This window comes from Amblyomma americanum, chromosome 6, assembly GCF_052857255.1.
Source record: "Amblyomma americanum isolate KBUSLIRL-KWMA chromosome 6, ASM5285725v1, whole genome shotgun sequence".
Taxonomy (NCBI): Eukaryota; Metazoa; Arthropoda; class Arachnida; order Ixodida; family Ixodidae; genus Amblyomma; species Amblyomma americanum.
Genome location: NC_135502.1, coordinates 79,772,581 through 79,794,330, shown reverse-complemented (window position 1 = coordinate 79,794,330; position 21,750 = coordinate 79,772,581). Strand labels below are relative to the sequence as shown.

At 47.6% G+C, this 21,750-nt stretch overlaps 1 protein-coding gene across 1 annotated transcript; it reads left to right on the top strand.

Annotated features, from left to right (window-relative positions):
- Positions 1-1,913: 1,913 nt before the first annotated feature.
- On the top strand, positions 1,914-10,768 carry LOC144093776 (uncharacterized). Its single transcript, XM_077627477.1, has 4 exons — positions 1,914-2,027; positions 2,763-2,803; positions 7,979-8,256; positions 10,396-10,768. Exons 2-4 carry the CDS (start codon positions 2,767-2,769, stop codon positions 10,702-10,704), a joined length of 624 nt encoding a protein of 207 aa, XP_077483603.1. The 5' UTR covers positions 1,914-2,027; positions 2,763-2,766; the 3' UTR covers positions 10,705-10,768.
- Positions 10,769-21,750: the final 10,982 nt, after the last annotated feature.

Below are 21,750 nucleotides of genomic sequence, written 5' to 3'. Positions count from 1 at the left end.
GTACGAATTGAAAAAGACAGAAATTTCACTGCATACAAAATTTTTGAAGAATCACAATGCAACAGACAGCATGACAATCCCTCAAGTCAGTGTCTTACTACATTTTCTACAACGAGGTCAGTAGAGAAAAAGAAAAAAAACACTTCGGAGAAAACTATCATTCTTATTTGAGCCAGTTTTTTGTCTGCCTGTGGTCGCAAAACATTTATTTTTTTGCATAACTTCTGCGCTGTATTCGCAGAAAAGTTTTCTAGATATAATTCGAAAGACCTTCTAGATATGAAATCTGATGGTCTCTAAATTGCGATTTTTTTTCGAGATTTACGTGATCTAAACGCCGAGTCCTCCCTTCGGTGAATCCTCATGCACTCGAGCTATAGCTTAGTTCAGAACAGCGAATGCTGCAGTTTGCATATCGTCATTTTCTTCGCAGCGGCAATTTTTCTTTGTGTCTCTTCAGACAACATATAGATTTCACAAAGCCAACTGCGCACTGGTCATATACGACGGATGATATTAAAGCTTCGACGCCTTCTGCAGCTGCTTGAAGGGCTGCCTTGCGGAACAGTGCCTCAGTATCTGGTGTTCGAAGTGGTATAGCACAGCAGGAGAAGAACGGAGGTCTTTCGGCCGGCGACTACCACGTGCTACGTGTGTACTTTGTATCTATTCCGTTGTCCTAGACTTCCACCTCGATTACAAAGTCTTTATTTGCACACTTAGAAAATAACACAATGGATAGTGCTGTTGTTTCACCGAACGATTCCAATCTCAAGAGGTAAACCCTAGGATCTCCCATGTGACTTATGCAACCGCTTGTCGCCCCCTTCCTGCAGCCATTGTTGCTGTCGTCCAAAGCTCACAACGAAGAGCGTCTGTCCCTATCTCAAAGTCGATCGACGTTTCCGAACCCAGTGAATGACGTTTCGCACAACATCGTAACCTCATGAGCACCACGTGACACATATATCACCGTCAGTGCTCCCAGCCTTCATTATGAATACAATGTAAACATTGCAGCAGTACATGCCAGACGAATCACTGATGACCTACTGCTTTGTATACACTTCACATTGTCTTTGAACAGCCTTCGCAAGAGAAATGCGAATATTCGGTCTTACTATGGCAATGCAGTGCAAGTTTCGCTTCCTTTACTGCGTTATTGCGTCAGCCGTTTGCCCTAAAAACGAAGTATATCTCTAAAGTTCTTTGGTTTGCATTTCATCCCCGGAGGTCCCTTTCATTCGACCTGCTTGCTCATTGATATTGATTATGATTTTTGCTTTCTTGCATGTTTGTACGGAAGAGGTGAATTCGCATCAACGGCATACAAATACTTTTGTATTCATTTCGTGCGCCACATTCGTTGTCACGTGATTTTGTTCCTCTTTCTTTCTTTTCTAGGCGTGCATTGATAACTCGATCTATGTAAGAAGTCCTACTCCTATTGTACTATACACCTATTTCAGGCTTTCTGAGACGCCATAATCTCAGCCGCCACTCATAAAGCGGGAATCCGAATAATATCACTTCAATAACGCAAGAGCAGCGGTTGTAGCGGAGGCATGTCTACTGCCGTTTATTTTTGCTTTGAATAAATATTTCGTGAAGTGCCAATTTTCCACTGGCAAGACCGTGCCTACAGTGCCTACAGTTACAAATGAAAGAGCAAGCTTTTACAAATAGATTAGCTGAGTCAGGTGCGGCGAAACATCGCTATCGGCTCAACACAATGTACAATTACGGGCACCTTGTCTAGTCCGCGATTTATCACGCGTAGAGGCACATTTTCCTTTGGTGGAGTCACCTGTCGCGTCGTGCTTATCTATTGAAAGCTGATAAACGATTGGCTAGTCGCAAACAGGAGACGTTCTAAATGTGGACTCAGAGGGCGGTGTTATTTTTTCTTCGGTGCGCCGATAACTCACCACGTGATGGCTTCTCTCCAGCTACCGGTTCAGTTATAAGGGCCCAGCTTGCTCAGATAGCGGAGTACGCCACTTTCATCAGGACGAACATACCACTGGGTACGTCTATACCGAACTATCCGCCCTTTTCTTTCAAACAGCGCTGCTCGCTACCTTTGGCATTTTCAGGGCTGGAAAGATACCGAATATTTTAGCTAGTTCATAGGTCTCATCGCGACTGCAGTGTCCTCGCTTTTTTTCCAGGAATGCTGCTTGTCGGTAGATAGGGTAATACAATCGTAGTGGAGTGACATATTCCCTCTTACAGTCCAGCATTGTGAGTGTAATTATTGAAATGTAAATATTTCTTGTATTCTTTGCATCTGCGCTTTCCGCCAAGGGTTGGCGTGAGTAAGGGCAGAAAATCCCTGGTGTGGTTACTGCCACTGTGCATGCCTCGGGCAGTTCAGTTTGCAGTTACTTTCACCGTAGCCGAAGTCCGCGTAACTTGTCGACATGCGTACCTACTCTCCAGCCAGAGGTACCATCAAGCAGAATCAGTTTACTGAGGTCGCGTACGAAGTCACAAGGAGATACTGAAGCTCCTTCACACGTGAAGACTACGAAATATTGGACTTCCGTTACCGTGGGTGATATAGGAATTTTTATTTCCTGATCACTTGGCACAGAAGTATCTCTAAGCTTACGAAATCGAAGCTTCAATATTTAAACGAAGAAGTTCGGTCACTGCTGGAGCGAACTATGCTATGTCAGTGCTTATTTGAACTTCGAAATTATCGTTGAAGCGTCATTCAGTGTTTGCTATACGCTTTCTTAATCTTCTTTATTTTTCAGGAGGATGCTTCTGTTCACAACCACGTTCTTGCTGCTGGCAGGTAAGTTTATATTCTACGTAAGGAATTCCGGTTATCCTGAGTAGCGCAGAAACACAACGACGCCTTTTGCATAACTTACGGGTGGAGGCAGTTCGAGGCCGTAACGTCTACTTCGCCGCGGCAGACAGCCTTCCAACGTAATGTATATAACGGGTAACTCGCCGGAAAGGGCTGACCGGAAGAAGGCGTCGTAAACGCGCCCATAGGTAATTATTTGGCTGGTGTGCCACGAGCCGATGCGACGAACACCGAAGGATGTGAGACGGGCTTGGCACGTTAACGGCTTGATATGCATATATTACCCTGAAGGCTGGAGAACTTTGTCCTTTTAAACGCCTTCTATGAATAGCACAGAAGTCCGGCGTGCTCTCTGTCTTCAATTCAGCATGAAATCCGATACCCGCATCCGAAAACAACATGTAGCACACTTATCTCTGTCTCCTCTGGCATTCGATAAAACTGCTCCTTCCTCTGAGCAGTAGTCTCGTGAAGAACTAGGTGGCGACACTTCTGAAATTCTGAATGGTGCGGTTTAACGTTCCGAAGCTGCACGCTCCATATCAGGGACACACTTGTGGTGCGCTCTGTATTAATTTCGTCCATCTTGCTTTGCACAACGTGCGCTGCCATCAAACAACACATTGGCGTTAGTTTAGTTCGCCTCCAGTACGATACGGCCGTCATGGCTGAGACCAAACTCGTGACCTTCGATTGAACAACAAAACTCTAAAGGCACTCAGCCACTGCGGCAGGTAATTGTATCACATAAACACCGGTGATTTCCTACATATGTCAGCTCCATCACGCGAACCGATATTCCGTCTATAACGGTTCTGTTCCGACATGCACGTACGCTGTACTTTGCGCTAAAATGTAATCACGTTTTCGCGCCCTCTGGAACGGTTCATAGTGCACATTTCCAGTATGAGTTCCAGCTCATTCCGTCCCGACAGTTTTCTGTTCCGATCTCTGCGCTCACTCTCGCGCTCGCAGTTACTAGCCTAGCTAATACTACGAGCGTCAGTACCCCGGGATCTCCAAGAAAACCTCAAGCTGCAGCCCCCGCCGTTTCGTCTGTGGATTGTCTGCAATAGTGTCCGCATCGCGTGATGTCCGAAAATTTTCGCACTGCAGTGTAGCTGCAGCAGAGTAGTATGTGCTAATGTTGTTCGTCACCTTCGTATACTCCTGTGCCTGCTTTCCATTCCATGCAGTGCATGAGAATTCAAAGTGCATCACAGCACCAAGCGTCATTGATTTATCATGAAATGGTAGAAAGTGCGTGATTCGGGAGCTGTTCGGAGCAATACATGGAGTGCTCTGTCGTTGGTCGTTGCCGCATGCAGTCTCATATTCGTTGCCTCAATGAATTTGGTGCATGACGCATTCTTCTCTTCACTTTCGGCACATTTATCATACACTCCTTTGAACTGCCGTATTACCGCAGCAGCCGGGAGCAGACTAACCTTCTGCTGCAGCGACGCCATTCCGTCATTCAATAGCCCCTCCTGCAACACCGTCACAGCCGTTCTACCGTTTCTCGAGGCATATTGACAGTCCTCTGGGACCACTGACTGCACTTCCGTCATGCGCTGCCTGAACATCCTTGCCTTTTTTCGAAGGGCGGAAGTTCGATTCAGGTATTCCCGTGAACAGGTAGAACGGTGAATGGAGTACTTTCGCGAGCAGCCACATCTGTTCGCAGTAATATGTCATGGCTGCTACGCCTGAAACAGGCAGCAACAGGCAGCCACCCACAGGATGCCCGGGAGACATGGGAGAGGAGAGGATGTGCCTAAAAGGCACATGCACCTTGCCTTGTCCTCCACACTTCGAGAACCGAATGCACAGCCGGGTCCCTATCAACCCGGACCGACCAGGGTCCAAGCCCCAGCACCCGCATCGCTCAGAATATTACTAACTGCAATGAGGATGACGGGGTTCGAACCGGGGTTTTCGCGTGTGCGAGTTCGGCACGTTGCCCACTCTACTAACGAAGCGGCTCGGCCAGTGCGCCAAACAACTCGGAGGATATAGTGGAAGTCGTACGGCGGTTATCGCGGCTGGCATATCGCTCGTTATCGCTTGGAAAGACGACGCAGCAAGAAGCACAACATGTTTGTCCAGTGTGAACGGGGCGTTTACCGTCGAATCGAGCTGGACACTCCTGCGCATTCGCTGTGAGCATCCGACTTGCGCAATTCGGCGTACGAGGATGGTCCTGCGCTTAGCTGCTTATTGCAAGAACTTTTTCCACATCCCTTTTTGTGCACGAGTTCACGAGTGTTCGCCGTATACTTATTTGACCTTGTCGCGGCTAAGTACACTCGCATTTCACTCCTGGAGTTTCTTTCTGAGCAATGTATTGCACTTATGACATGTTCGCATTCTGAACGACGGCGCTTCAGTGTAAGCCGCCTGATGCGACACGCAAGGGCTTCCTTTGTGATGTTCTGCAGGGGTTGGTAGTCATGTATGACTGTGGTGTGTCTGCAAAAGAGTGTATTGGTGAAACTTGTGCAGGGAAAAGCAGATAGCCAGCATCTCTTTCTCGCTCTTGGCATATCTTGTCCCTGTTGCCGTCAGAGTTCGGCTGGCATAGGAGATAGCAGAGCTACCTTGCAACATCACAGCACCTAGGCCTTTCTCACCGGCGTCACACTGCACTGTCAGTTTCACTCGGATCGTAGAACTTCAGGACAAGCGGTGAGGCTATCAGTTCTTTCACTCTGTTGAAAGCACTCTGCTGTTCGGTAGTCCAGGCTCATTTTATGATCCAAGCAGTGAGGCTTCTGATAAGTTCCATAATGTCATATGTATATACCTGGTAGAAATCTTGCAAGGTGGTTCTGCTCACGTCTGTAGGTGCTTCCATGTTACCTATAGCCGTGACCTTGTCGGGGTCAACTTCCAATCTATGTAACGTGATGCTGTGGCCCATGACGGTTATCTGCTCTGCATTCAATTCAGCTTGCCTTTGTTGATGCAAATGCCCTATATGGCTCTGACATCTCTCTATAAGTGCGTACATATCGTTGTGATCAACCTTCTGTGCAATTTCCTTGGTACCGCCCTTTCCATGCGTCGCTCTGGGACCTTAAAAACCCTCAAAACAAACCAAACCTTTCCATGCACTATGATATCGTCCGAGACATACGTGACTCCGTGCAAGCCATCCAGTGCAGTGTGCAGCCGCTTTTATAAGATTTAACTGCTGACTGATAGGCACAAAACGGTTGGCCAAGCCACCTGTGTTGTCCAAAAGCTGCTTGGAAGGTTGTGAGCATGCTAGATTTATGCTAAAGCTTGCATTCCCAGTATTCATTCCCCATATCGAGCTTAGAAAACACTTCTGCCTCTGCTAACACATTTCCAGAATTTTTTGAGTGTTTGCAGACAAATACATACGCCCAACTCACCGTCTTCATGCTGACGATCATACGACTGGCTCATTGCGTAGGCTCGTACAACCTTTGCGATGATCTGCTTGGCTGGCAGGTCCATGTGCAGATTTTCAAACTTCTGCTTGATGCTCACGGGCACTTTGCATGCTGCCGACATCTGAGGTTCTACTGTCTGGTCAACTTTCTGCTCTTTCCTTAACTGTCGACACAAGGTCGCAGTTTACACTGATCAGCTGCATCCGCTCTAAAGTTTCTCTGCGCAGGAGTGGCATGAGGTTGCATGCAACAACAACAAATTCAATGTAGTATTTCTTATTCGTAGCACGGACGGCCAGGTTAAGTCTGCATTTTTCTTTTGGCTCGAGAACTATACCGCTGTACATACGAGGCTTTGTGGATACATCTTGCAAGAGCTCGCTCCGAGCGCAGCGCTTTGGGATTAAACTCACTGATGCACCACTGACAACTTCAAATTTGATAATATCGTCGTCGCTTCTGTTCTGCAGGGTGACGAAGATTCCTTTCTTCTTCTGTTCACGCACAGTCAAAACCTTTTCCAAACAGGAGCCATCTGACCATGCGAACCACATTCTACGACTTGCACTGTTTTGCAAAGTGGTTGGCTCAGCCACGCTTCGAACATGCTTTGCCCCAGGCAGGACAAGGTGTCTTCATGAGCATGTGCAGTGTTCCTCATTACCTGCAGCTTCTGTTTGCCTTTGGTGCGTGCTTTTTGCTCTGTTAGGTGCAGACACTGATAGAGTCGCTGTCATCCTGTACTGTGCCTTCCCGTTGGAAAGACTTAATCTGCTCTGCCGAGGTTTCATGTATGTTATATACCTTCGCAACCATATGAACAATTGGATCTTCTGAGCTTTGTAATTTCATGCACAATTCCTTGCTAGCGACGCAGAAAACTACCTGGTCGCGGGTCATCAATGAGTAATTATTCCCTTAATACGGGTCATCATATCACGTTGGTTCGCAAACTTCCATTCTTTCGCTTTTCGCTTGAAATCGATCAGAAAATCGTGAAACGGTTCGCCTGTTTGCTGTTCTGTACAGCGAAAAACATTGCGCGCGTGCAACTCGTTGCGCTTCGGCGCGAAAAATTCGTCGAGGTTATGCAGCACTATGGCGTGGTCTTTGTATGGTGCTGGTATGGCTTCGGTTTGGTGGCCGAAGTTTAACGTTTTGCATATCTCGATAACGGCTGTCCCGGCAATCGTTGGCAGTAGTGCAATGTTTTGTTCTGAGGACTTCAGGTCTTCGCCGGTTGAGATGAGGTGGAGTCCACAAAGCTGCTTGAAAAGCTGCCAATTCGCACACAAGTCGCCTGTCAGGCGCATCCCTTCTGACGCGTCAATAGGAGCTGCCGATGCCATGTCGGCAGCTTCATGGTGTCTTCATTTTCCGACTTTCGTGAAGCATCTTCGAAGCTCTTCTTCCTGTTCACCTTCTTCAGTAATTGCTTGTCTTCATGTAAATACTGCGCTTTAAGCTTCGGTTTCAGGCGTACTGTGCCTTTCTCCTTTCTTTGACAAAATCGATACGCCCTTCTCATTTCACAGTAACGTGCAAATAATGCGCATATGACGCCAGCTCCCGTTTCCAGCAAACTTTTTTGCAGACAGCAGTGAGGAACCGTACTGCGTCGTCCCATTACAAAGCGAGCAGATAAGTGGAGGGAATAAACATATTCAACTTTGGCGAAATCAGTTCGCCTAGTCACGTTAAGGAGCGATCGAACGTTGTTCTACCCCCATAACAGGACTTAGCCAGCAGCAGGCCACCGAGGACCTCAACGCCTACGTGGACAAGATACTGAAGGATGAGCTGCCGTCTGTAGCGAAGAAGATCGACCCCCTGACAATCCCCGCCTTCAGCTTCCACATCAGGGACCGCCCCCACTACGGACAGGTCAAGTTCCAGCCGTCGACCCTCACTGGTCTGAGCACCATCCAGCGGTCGGGAGACTGCGCCTCCTTCACGCGCTGGTTCCCCAAACGGGTCTTCGTCGGCTGCAACATCACCTTCGGCGAGATCAAGGTAGGCGCACGAGGCATGACGAATTTAAGAGCCTCACCTCCACGATGGTTTTGTAGAATCACAACATAGCCATAATGTGTAGTACGTTCAGCGCAGGGGGGCTCACCGGTTTTGTCAAGGGTAAACAGATGCAAAGTAGTTGTCACCCGCTATGACATGCCTCAGTATATGTATCAGCAGCGCGAGCACAAACAGGATGCAGATAGGACAGAGCGCTGAACATCGAACTTTATCTATCTTCAAATAATCATAAGACATTGTCTGTCTGATCATAGGACTTTATCTGTCTGCGTATAGGTAGGACATCTGCATGAATGCGTCTTTTTCCTGTTTGTGCTCGCGCTCCTGATACATATGGACCGCAACCAACCAGCCCGGCAGATCGTGTTGTCTTAGTAACTGCCATGTATCCACAAGCTGCGCTAAGGTTACAGTGGCTCAGAAGCATTACGTCGAATGCGCAATTGAATTTCAAGGTTCTTCGAAGTGCGTCATGAGAGTGGCGGTGCCAATGTGGTTCTAAATGAAAACATTGCAGTGCTTGCTAAAAGCTGGTGCGGAAGGCTGGGGTAACTCCTTTCGTTTCGTGAAGGGATCATAATATGCCGTGCTCTAACTTCATATGTTGCGATGAAAGCCCTACACATCAATGCGAATGGCCGTGAAGGCTTCTCGAACCAAACGGAAGTTAGGTGAATTCCCTGCTTTCCCTTTGTCGGTTCTGTCCTTCTTTCATATGTGACGCTGTGTGCACGTGTTCTGAAATGTTTAACACTACCGTCGAAAATATTCAGATTTTATTTATGCGCAGTTTCACTTCTAACATCATCAATTTCAATATACGCAGTACTATTTACGACAAATATAAGATGCGATAACTAGCAGTCGCCAGCTGGGTCCCCGTTCCTTCACATATCTTCGAACTGCGTTGCAATGACTGCGAGAACGCGCTGTGCAACACTTTGATGAGCTTAACTTGAACCCGGGCGAGGCTGGCGTTTTGATGTCAAGATAGCTGTTCTGTCGGCTGCTGCGGACACGATGCGGATCGTGCCACCATCTGCACAAGATTGAGGCGCTAAATTACGGCTTCATATCTTTGAATCACTTCTTTGCATGCTTTTGCTGGGACAACTGATCTGTCCTGCTGAACCACTCACGACGTTGCTTCGCAGTTCATATTTCAGACAGTGCCTCTGATATGTTTGAGATTAAATTACTCGTGCTAATTTTCTGTACATCGGATATTTGTAGACTGCTTTCACAGTCCTCTGTTTCAGTTCAGTTATTGGGGGTAAAGAACAACCGCTGCTATCAACGATTGATTGTGTTAAGACGAAAGAAACTAAGTACTGCATCCTACACATAACACTGCATTGTTCTGCATATCTTTCACACTGGAAATATATGGAATAGTGCCGACACGTAATTCTCTTTCGACCGTGTTGTTGTAACATACACACTCATATTTGCTACGTTTAATATATAAAGAGATAAGGAGGTGGAATATAGGAAGGTAAGCGCAGCCTTAATTCGCATGGTTGTTTTGAAGCTTTTGCCCATCTTGTGCCTGGAACATCGTGTCTGTACTTTATTTCCGGACACAGTTCTGACGCGTGCCGTCTGGATATACACGCTTCATTGCACTACCATGAAAAACACTATCGTCGCTACTTGCTCACGTCATCTCGACCAATGCTGTGCTTCGCGCCTTAAATACGGCAGTCCTCAACGTTTTACGTCTACGGTCGCTGAAAGCACGTGTAGAGTCGAAAGGATCAATATAAGCGGTAAACGTTCACAACTCGATTGCAACATGCAGACATACATGGTATCAAAGCTTCAAGACAGCAAAGAACGGCAAAACGCTGCAACAATAAATAGGAGATCTTAATGACTAATGTCTTCATTCTATCAGAGCACTAGATGGTGTGGAGCTAACACAGATCAGGCGCGGAAGAACAGGCATGATTTTTCCCGATGCCAATTTTATGAATGCGTCACGGAGGTCATGAAATAAAGGAGTTTGCGAAGCGAGGGAAACGAGGGCGATCAAAGGAGATCGCATATGACATCCGCTGCCCACTCACCGGTGCGCTGTATCCTTCCGTACAACTGGGCGTTGGTGCACTTTCGCAGGTGAGCTCCAAGAGCCAGCTGAAGTACGACCACAACAGCACGACCGTCCAGGCTGACACGTCGTTCCCGGAGGTTCACGGTCGCATGTACGTGTCTGTGGGCGCCTGGAAGGGACCCAGAGGCCGAGCCTACCCCAAGCTGGGAAACTTCACCACGACCTTCACCGGCCTGGACGAGAACCCGGACACGCAGAAGCTGCGCTGGGGTTACTACGAGGTCTTCCGCGACGTGGTGGCTGTCGCCATCGAGAGGGCCGTGGCCTGGGCCATCGGGGAGAGCGCCGGCAAGGTTCTCTGGCCCTGCTGCTAGGTCTTACGGAAGATGTGCGTGCGATTCCTGGAAAGAGGCGAAACAATAAAGCTCATTGATGTAACGTCTGTATCTCGATCTGTGGCAGCTATGCGGCTATGTCCTGACAACCGCCACTGGCTAGAAATACGGAACACTAGCGTATTACTTGCAGATACCTCCTCCTGTCGATCGTCCTGCCTACCTCCTTTTTTTTTTTTCTGCAAGCCCCTAGCTCCAAAGCAAATGCTGCCAAATAAGATATCTAGCGATATTCGGCTATCGAACACAAGTTGTGCTTCGTGGTTGCGCTTCTTCGCCGAACAGAAATAAGGCAGCGGACCCGTAATACTGGCATCATTTGAAGTTCGTGTTCGCACTACATTGTTCGTTACTGCTCGAGTCAAATATAAATCGGGGTCTTCACAGTCAGCCCGGTGCACTCCTACCACCCTTCTTATGATTGTATTCACGAATTCTCCCCCCACTGCTCTAAATTCTTTCTGTCTGGTGGTAGTTACGTGGCCACTTTATTTCCAGAAATTTCGCAATCTGATCTTCCTGCGCAACTCTTTGCCGTCCGCTGCTACGTTTGCCTTCTCCCCGATACACACCGCTAACCTAACGGACTATCGATCATGCGCGCTTTGCATTACGTGCCCCGCCTGTGGTTACTTTCTGTTTTTCTGCCGAACTCTGGCATGCCTATAGCTACGTGATTTAGTTCCCTGCCCCACAGTGCTCTCCTCCCGTTCCTGTGCGCTAACACTCGCGGTTCGCTACGCACAGCTGGCTAAGAGGTCGTAGATTATATTTCAAGCATTCTGGTCGACCAGTACGTTTCAGCCTTGTATTGCTGAAAAGCGGCAAGAGCCAACTATTCAGTACCTAATGTCCTGGGATATTTGTACATTGCTGTTCGTGACATCACAGTGCTTTCAAAATGCACTCCACCCAATTCCTATTTTGCTCGTTACTTCGCTTTCACCGACCGGATCTGCGGCCACTACTCGGCTGAGATACATACACCTCTGACCATTTCCAATGCCTCACCTGAATGTTGTTCTAGGCAGTGCTACTTGCGTTTCGTTCGTATTATTTCTGAGTCGTACCACTGTGTTTTGCATGTTCACTTTCTCACTTCGGAACGGCACCTTCCTAGCGTCGACAGGCCGGTATGTCAGCGCCCTATCACGTACGGTATGGAACGGCAGAAACCGCAGACAGCAAGCACGCTCGCTGAGATTTCATGCCAGAACGAGAGTCATTTGCTATAGAGTCTTCATGCGTGTACTCACAACACCTGCCGACATCTGAAAGCTAAGAAAAGCGACAACACGTGGCAAGGACGCCCAACTCAAGTAAACTTTCTCTCTAAAAAAAAAAAAAGGTACGAATCACGTGACCGCGATTTCGCTACCGTGGCGAAAGAAGCGCAAGGCGAAGCGGTCGCACTGAACGGTAGAGCTGGCACGATCGAGGTGCCTGCGCACGCGCCTATTTCATTGCTTTTGCCGCACAGCACAGTGATAAGACGCCGACAGGCCGGTAGGCCGACGCTCGCGCGATGCTTTTCGAAACCACCTGGTTGCACAGGCACTCCTAACGTGAGCTACAGCTCGTGGCTGAGATATTAGTACACAGTTCAGTAGGGCCACAGGGGTGGGGGTGACGACGGAGGGGCGCAGAAACACAACTGAGGGTTTTAAATTCGAAGTATGGGCTAGCCAGTAACCGCGCACGGAAATAACTGCACAACTGCGATAGCAGCAAAACGTGTTCGGCAATAGTTGAAGAAAAAGAATCCCCGCCGCTCTCGCCAGCGCTGAATTTAAACAGAAAGAAGGAATTCGCACGTGGGGCACGGAGGGCACCCACGACAGACTTCAACACTGCAGAGGCGACTGCACGCGGTCACAGGCCTTCTAGATGAATCTGTCGCCTCTGGCCTCACAAACAAGGCGGTAGGGCCGCGTGCCAGTCGCTTCGAGTGTAACCAAGCAAACCTCACTAAGCTCCGCACCAATAGGAACAGGTGACAAAGGAATACGACACCGCAAGAGTTTGTTCGACGTCATCGGTTTTCAATTTCATGCTTTGTTAACAATGCGCGGTGCTACGGCGCAGCACAGCAACCACTTAGTAAGCATCACAGTTAACAGACCAGTACCGAAACTGTTCTTCGCAATTTGGACAGCGAACAGGACATACAAGCACTTTCAAAACGTTCATCACAATACTTACGAGGCGTTCCCACATTTCCCATGTGAAACCGCTCATTACCTTCCGCCATTTTATGATGAAGCTTAAACAGCAGCTTGTGTTTCGTCGTCAGCCTTGCTAGTTGCCAACGCGGTCTCCGTTTCTAGTCTCAAGCCGCGCAACTTAGTTTTGGACAGTCGTTCGGTACTGACTCGATTACTTCGTCCGGTACTTCGCACTATCTTTTTTTCTGGCACGAATCATTGGCTTCCGAAGCTAAGGTCGGCCTCTGACTTACAGGCTCTCATTCCTTCGTGATAACAGAGTTTGTGAAGGACGAAGTCCCGCGTAACTATGCCATGCGCGGTACTTCTACAGTGTGACGCAGTTTCAAGGGGATCACTTCAGGCTTATCCTACTTGGATTAAACCGCTGTGAGGCAATTAATTGTCTCAAGTACGCTGAACGAATTGCGCCAGCTCAACCAGCCGCTTGATTCATCTTCCTAGCGTCGCCATTTTAGTTCGGAAGAAAGGGACCACCACACTAGCGAAAAATTGGGGCCCTGTTCGGCGGAAGAGACCACGATAACCTTTAAATTGCGATCAACTGTGATGTTGTGCACCCTACATGTCCAACGTTACAACAACCGATGATCCAAGCATTATTCAGCGCAGTGCTTCTAATGTGTACAAACTTCTTACGAACAACGGCTAGAGAAGTTCATATTCGTGAAAGCTATTTCACCCATAGAGGGCACCGCAGCCTTCAACACCACCGGTTGTTCATTTTCAAGCTGTGGCAATCGACTGTGGTAATGTACGCTCGAAGTCCTTTCGGCTAGCTTGAACAGTTCCAGAAACCATTTCTCTGTTCCACACGTTGATCGTATTGATTAGAATAGCGACGCAACTGCATTGGTCACAGAACACTGCACCAGTCACACGCAGAAGAAACCGACTCCAGGAAGAAGCAATGTTTCAGAAATTCAGCGGACTTCCCAGCCGAACCTGAATTGCTCCCAACGCTTTCCATGTTGCAGGCAGCGGTTCCTTGACGGTATGATTTTACTGCTTCTACCGTACAGACTGCTTTAAATAGCGCGTAATAGGCGCTCCTGTACATCGGCAACGTGCACCGCTTTCCTAACCACGCGCCATTGCGTGGCGATACTTTTCCCAGGCGGCGTTCCCGGGGCGTGGACGTGCAGCCTCTAAATAGAGTCTTGCATTGCGATTTCACATATGCTACAGTGCCCAGATAAGCTTGCTGTGGGGAATGTTTTGCCTTCATCGAAAGAGCACGGATTACGAGGAATCCCGTTTGTTTTTTTTCTTTTTCAGCACGTGCCGCTGCCTTTTCGTTTTGCGCGTTGCCTTTTGAGGAAACAAATACCATATGAAACAGCCCCTGAGGCGCACATGGAAATTCAGAGTCCAGATGCAACACGCTCGGCAAAAGCAAACGCTGACAGCCTGTGCAAGAGTACTCTAGACTCCACATTCCAATGTCTTATCAAGACCTCATCGCGTGTCGTACCCCGGTTCACCTGCCGGTCAGAATGCAGAAAAATAATCTGTATATTCTTTATGGTCCTCGTGGTCTCGGACATTTGGAGACGAGAGCAAGGCCATGATTGGGTGAAATAAGTATGAAATGCAAGAACAAATTCGCATTATTCTTTGCGTATTCTCCCTACCGCTTAGTGACATGTTCTATTTTCGTATCCTCTCAAAATAGTAAGATATAGCGCAAAAAAAAAACTGTTGGCTATACGAAGCGGGAGCAAATAAAAAAATTTCCCGCGCAGTGTCCATGAAAAACTCCCACAAGCAGGCAAAATAATCAGCAAACGAAAGGGGAAGTCCACAAGAGGGGTCCACGTGTAGACGCCACAGTTTCTCCGAATTCGCGAATTTCCAATTTGCGATCTTTGGCTGCGATTACGCGACCATTTCTTGCGAAAAAGTATATCGCGGCGGTCGAATTCAGTGGCGCAGCCTGGTCTTAACGTCAACAGCTGTCCCTGCATTTTTCTTAGTGTTCTCTTCAGTCAGTGACCTGCCATGAACTCTGGTTGACAGTGCTGATGCAGACAAATCCCAACAGTCACGACAATAAATGGTCGCAACACTTAATGCACGCTCCAAACATTTTTAATCATGTGGAAATGAAGTGAGCTGCTGTTGTGTGAATAAACCAAGGTTGTAAAGTTGTGCACGCTGAATCCGCTGTAGTGCAAAACCAAAATGTCAAGGATTTTATAACAAATAATGACATTATACCAAGAGCATTTTAGCATGACATTCATTGATCCTTCTGTCGTTGCAGCATCGGCGCAATCGATGAGAGCATGAACATCTCGTACAGTGGCCTTTCTGTTACACAGGAATGTGTTGCTCCATTACCTCGGGGTCCTCAACATGAGGACACTCTCATCTGGTAGTCTCATTGAAACCAGAGGCCGTGCACACCACAGGTTGCGTTTCTTCTCATGCAAGACGAAAAGCTGCAACTTCGTATTATTTATTTTTCTAAATTGGTTTTTGGGGAAAGGAAATGGCGCAGTATCTGTCTCACATATCGGCGGGCACCTGAACCGCGCCGTAAGGGAACGGATTAAGGAGGGAGTGAAAGAAGAAAGGAAGGGAGAGGTGCCGTAGTGGAGGGCTCCGGAATAATTTCGATCACCTGGGGATCTTTAACTTGCACTGACATCGCACAGCACACGGGCGCCTTAGCATTTTGCCTCCATAAAAACGCAGTCGCCGCGGTCGGGTTCGAACCTGGGAACTCCGGATCAGTAGCCGAGCGCCCTAACCACTGAGCCACCGCGGCGGGTACTTCGTATTTCGATAACTCCACTTTCTTCTCCATCATCCCTCTCCCCCAGGCCAGAGTAGCCAACCGGAACTTTCTTCTGGTTAACCTCCCTGCCTTTCTTCTGCCACTTTTCTCTCTCTTTCCACTTTCTTCTTTGCTGCAGCTCGGAGAGTGGGCCACTCGTAAGGTTTTGCAGTTCGCATACGCTAGTTCTTGTCAGCTGTTTGAAGTTACGACGTTATAAATCCACCAGCGTTTTTACATTTTTACATCTGTGTAGAAACGACCATACTTGGCAGATCAGATAATGTCACGATACCATTTCTTCACATTTTTATAGCAAGGCGTTTCGCTCATACGAGGCACCATGTTATCGCTTACCTTAGAGTACCCTAATAACACTCCGGACATGTAAACAAAGCTACCAAAAATTGTACACAAATCAAGCAATATGAAGAGGGGGAGCGTGGTTTAGTGGACTGCGGCTGGCTGTTCATCGCAGGCGGAGAGAGAGATGAAGACAAAACGATAGGGCCGTTTTACCTGGAAAAGAACCTACTGTACCGTGACAAATGAGGAGAAATGCCAGACTATAAACAAACGTGGCGGGGAAACAAGGTAACCAGGACGTTATCACTACTTTCTTGTGGACGCCTGAATACCCCGCGCTTGAGATTCCCAACGGGTCACTTCATTGCAGCTAATGTCGCCTGTGTATCGGTTATGTTCCTTTAGATTTTCCCAAAAACACTAATTTTTACAGCGCAGGGTGCCGGTTCCTAGGCTGGGCGGAGCAGATGCCGATAGGGGGAGGATATGGCGATAGAAGTAGGAGAGGGGTGGCATGAGAGGTAGCGGCTCCAACTGGACAGCAAAAAACTCACAAGGCGGTTGAGACTATGTAACGCGAGATTCAGCGATAGCTGTTTAGGCGTTTAGTTTTGGGGATATTTTGAGATAAAAAAGATAGTGACCCCACATCGTACTGGTGTAGTGGTCAAGTGCTGCACACACTGCACTAGCAGGCGGCTGTTCCAAACAGAGCTATACCCGTAGGCTTATGCGACCCAGGTTGCCCGTGATATAACGTGAGTGCATTAATGACCAGTGGGTGCGTTAATGACATCCACTCGGTGGGTGGATGTCATTACCACACCCACCTGTTACGCCGACTGCGACGACGCCAGACGACTACGACGCGCAAGCCAGGGACGGGCGCCTAACAGCTATCGGTGTAAAACGTTTCGATTGCTGACCTAACACACACAACAGCCCGCTGCGGAAGCACCTACGGCGTGAACGCGCCAAACACCCAGAGTAAGCGCTGCGACAAATGTTGAGTCGGCATTTTGATGCGCGGTAGTTATTGCTCAGTGATGACAGGCCTTCCGCACAATAAACATGTGCAGCAACGTAAATAAATGAAGAACACGGCTGGAATGCGCCGGCACGAATCTCAAGAGGCACCACCAAGTGAAGTGCACAACCCCAAAAGCACGAGATCTATATACGGCGCTCGCCCAGACCCTAATAGAAGGAGGGAGAAGCCATCTACCCTTGCTGTGCCGTTGAGCATTACCCATCGACCCCTTTGGCACGCTATAGGATGTTCACAAATGCCAGTTGATTCAGACGTTAGTAGCGGGGGGCTTTAAATTCACTATATAGACACACAAGGACTTTCCGCGACTGGTGCGCGGTAACGTCCAGTTCCTGTCCTTGGTGATTCCTTCCAGTGCGATGACAACATCAGGGAACACGTGCATGGGCCTTGTCTTATGAAATCAGGCACTGGTGCAGGATTTACAACACATATCGAGTCACTTTACCAACCAGAAGGCTTTGTTCATGAGTGTCAAGGACTGGATAGGGTGACAGTAGTTGAGCTTTGGATATGTGTGACAAAACAGCGGTCAATAAACTGTGCGTATTAACATGCCTCTTTTAAATTTCTTGGTCTCTGTACATCACTCTGTACATCACTGTAAATCCCTAAATGTCTCAACATTTGTGCTGAAAAATTTCATTAACGAGTATCGTATTCGTTCACTAAGGTTTCCCCACGTGCAGTGGATATCTGTTTCCCCTCTTTTTTTCTATTGACAAATTTCTGCAGTTGTAACGCGGTACTTTTTAAGTAAGCGAAAATTTTGGTCTTCCCGTGGATGAACCAGCAGTAGTCATTAGCTATCGCCCTATTGCGCAGAATCCGCGCCCGCACCTTCTACTATGCCAGCAACGCCCAACACGAAGTTTTGCTATGCTTTTGCTATGCGATGGATTGAATTGAACAGTCGTAGTTCTCTAAGGCGTTGCCTTTTCAAGGGTTTGTCTCGTAGCCAAAGACCGCGTGATAAATCGCTCGGAAAAGGCAACGCCTTTCAGTAGCATGGGCCGCAAGACCGTCTATTCTTTCTTTTCCTCACTATTAAAGCGCTTTGCAACCAACTTCAATTTTTGTTTATTAATTTCCTATGCGAAGACAACGCGTGCCGCGCCGACTTCAAGAAGGCCTCACAAGCAGGCAGCGATTGCGAGAGTTTCTCAAAACATTGCATTTTCAGACACCACCAGTTTCCTGTTTGTTTTTGCTCTCGAAAGTGGTATTGATGCCGCTTCGCGTACGGAGTGGGTGACATCAACTATTGAAATTCTTGCACAGCATGATCAACTCTTCGATTATGAAAACATAAAACTACGCAGGGGACAGGACACAGAAGACAAGTGGACAGGACGAGCGCTCTTCTGTGACCTGTCCCCTGCGCAGTTTTATGTTTTCATAATCGTGTCATACCAACTAGTCTCTCATCGCTCACTCCTGGAATTCAGCTCTACGAAATATGAACGAGATGGGATCGCGACCTCAACTTCACACCTCACAGCACACGCACTGAGATGTTCAAGTTTTTTTTTTCGCACGTTGGGATACCGGTACTGATTACCTGGGGGCATTCGCTCATACCCCATCTCGAAGATTTTCATTCATCATCTAAGTCACATGCGTAATCGTGCCCTTCCATGTCAGGAGGCAATTGTATGTTTTCTTATTAACGAGATAGCCTTTAATGACTCGTACTCGCGGTGACCGTCCGTCCGTTAAATCGCCACCTAGGTCATGCGACTTTCTGATGTCACGCGACCTTGTGTTATCACGTGATCTTAATGTCAAGTGTCCTTAAAATCACCGAAAGATCTATAATTCGAGTCTGCCGCGGTGGCTGAGTGGTTATGGCGCTCGGCTGCTGCCCGAAAGACGCGGGCTCGATCCCGGCCGTGGCGGCTGAATTTCGATGGAGGCGAAATTCTATGTGCTGTACGATGTCAATGCACGTTAAAGAAACCCAGGTGGTCGAAATTTCTGGAGCCCTCCACTACGGCGTCTCTCATAGCCTGAGTCGCTTTTGGACGTTAAACTCCCATAAACCAAACCAAACCTATAATTCGGCTAAAAATTGATCGAAAACAAGGAAACGCGGATGATAACGTCACATCACATGAAAGGACGTCGAAGCAGTGTGATCCGCCGCCAGGCAACAACTTCCGACGCGCTGCGCATGCGCAGCGTGACGTCACCGCTTCCTCCGCCACGCTCGCGCCAGCTGCTCTTTTCCTCTGTCGTGAAATGAATTCAAGCGCGGCAAATTCAAATCAGTGCAGTGAGTCGCAAACGGCTTTAATAATAATAATAATAATAATAATAATAATAATAATAATAATAATAATAATAATAATAATAATAATAATAATAATAATAATAATAATAATAATAATAATAATAATAATAATAATAATAATAATAATAATAATAATAATAATAATAATAGGTTCTGGGGGAAAGGAAATGGCGCAGTATCTGTCTCATATATCGTTGGACACCTGAACCGCGCCGTAAGGGAAGGGATAAAGGAGGGAGGGAAAGAAGAAAGGAAGAAGAGGTGCCGTAGTGGAGGGCTCCGGAATAATTTCGACCACCTGGGGATCTTTAACGTGCACTGACATCGCACAGCACACGGGCGCCTTAGCGTTTTTCCTCCATAAAGACGCAGCCGCCGCGGTCGGGTTCGAACCCGGGAACTCCGGATCAGTAGTCGAGCGCCCTAACCACTGAGCCACCGCGGAGGGCACAAACGGCTTTCGCCTTCCCGCAGTTAAGAGATATCTAAGTGCCTCCAATGAATTTTTCTTCTGCTCCGCTTTATTCCTCTGTGTGCATTATCGCATTTTGTTCAAACGGTTACTTTTGTGCAAACGCGTACAGAGGGCAAAACGCTTGTCTACAACACGTTCTGGGCGTGTTTCGGGCTGAACACGCAATATCTAGAGATAACATTTAGTTAAAAATGGTCTGGATACAATCAAGTACAGTTAAACCAATGGGATTTCACCGTCTCTTCTTGCCTTCCTGGGCGCAGCGACTTTGGGAGCTGCGCAACAGACAGTTCGGTCGTTCTAGACATGTATTTTGTCCTCTGTACATGCTCTATCCCCAAGTGCATGTCTGTATGCACGCTTTCTAACCTATTCGTGCCATGACCCACCGTTGCTCTGCAGTGTGTCTCAATGAATAAATATGAACTAGACGTATTCCACACCATACAGTACGTATTCGTCTACTTTTGCGTGCTTTCACAAAACCGAGGTGGAAAAGCACTGTCGGTGTTCGCAGTGTCACAGAAAGGCAGTAGAAAAACGGAACCCCGCCGAGCCGTAGCAGAAGAGGAACAGCAAAATTAATGCAAGTATGGCGCCCTGAACCGGAATACGGGAACACGCTGTGCATACTGCAGACCTGCAGGCACCGGCAAATAATCGCAATGGGAAAGACCGCAAAGGTACGCGTTTGCGTGGCTTGTTTCTCAGAATAACCGGAGGGACACGCCATGTGGGAGCTTTGACCGCCAGTAACGTGACCGGCTGAGGGGGAAGAACGTCCTGAGTCATTTGCGTTTTACGAAGCAGGCGCGGATGAGACAGTGTACTGTCTGTCATAAAGGGTCTATAGACAGTCTATAGACCTCGTGTAGGCTCTATTGCCTTCCTATAGATATTTATTTGTGTCTATTCATAGCTTATAAACTGTCTATAGACAAAAGTTTACTAAAAGTGTATGGCCATAAATCTATACAGTGTCTATAGACTGTCTATATGATTTGTATCGCATATAGACTGTTCTCTATGGTTTGTCTATAAACGTATTCAGACTCTATGGACAGAAGCCTATGAACAGTCTATAGATGTCTAAAGAAATTTTTGCAAGGTAATTATAAAGCCCACATGACTGTAGATTTTGTAGAATCCCCTGCGAGAAACAATTCATTTATACATATACTCTTGCGATTCACTGCAGAGCTTAGAGCGCACGATGACGACTGTGAACGCGTTGAAACCAGTAATGTTCAGTTGATGATGAGTCTTAGCGGCGCCAGGGCAGCTTGCTCTAAACAGCGCCATAGTACAACGTATTTTTCTTTCTCAAGGTGGGGTCAAAGACCCATTTTTCAAATATTTAACCTTTGAGAAGGCGAGCATCAGGCCTGGCGAAAGCTTGTACCCCTGAATCACCAGCGCGTTTGCCCGGTGGCTCTGGGGATCGAACCCCGTACCTCACGCATGCGAGGCCACCACTAGGCCACCGCTGCGGTGTCCTTGTGGTTGCGGTGGCCTGTATATGGCAATAAACTGCCCCCAAAAATGCTATGGACACCGACATCACGTTTCAAGGTTCGGAACATTCCGCCTCTATGACACTTAAACATTAGCAAAAGTGGTTTAGAATCAGACTCGTGTATTTTTTACTACAGACATGCAACGTAAATCATAGCATCTTCGGCGTTCAAACTCTGGGCTAACTTCATGAGTTGCTTCTTGCCAAGCAGGTAAAAATTTGCGCACATGGCACCAATGTCCTGTGAAATTATCTGCGACAAATGAAACCGAGACCACTTAAATGTACCCGTAAATATTTGTTTCTGTTGGTCAACATGGCATACAGCGCATACGCCCAGAATCCCAGACAAAAATGAGAGGAGACTCACCTCATGA

Excerpts from the sequence above, each read along its gene's own strand:
- LOC144093776 (XM_077627477.1), top strand. The coding sequence starts at position 2,767 with ATGCTTCTGTTCACAACCACGTTCTTGCTGCTGGCAG. Across the intron at positions 2,804-7,978 it reads CACGTTCTTGCTGCTGGCAG|GACTTAGCCAGCAGCAGGCC; the intron begins GTAAGTTTATAT and ends CCCCCATAACAG. Across the intron at positions 8,257-10,395 it reads TCACCTTCGGCGAGATCAAG|GTGAGCTCCAAGAGCCAGCT; the intron begins GTAGGCGCACGA and ends GCACTTTCGCAG.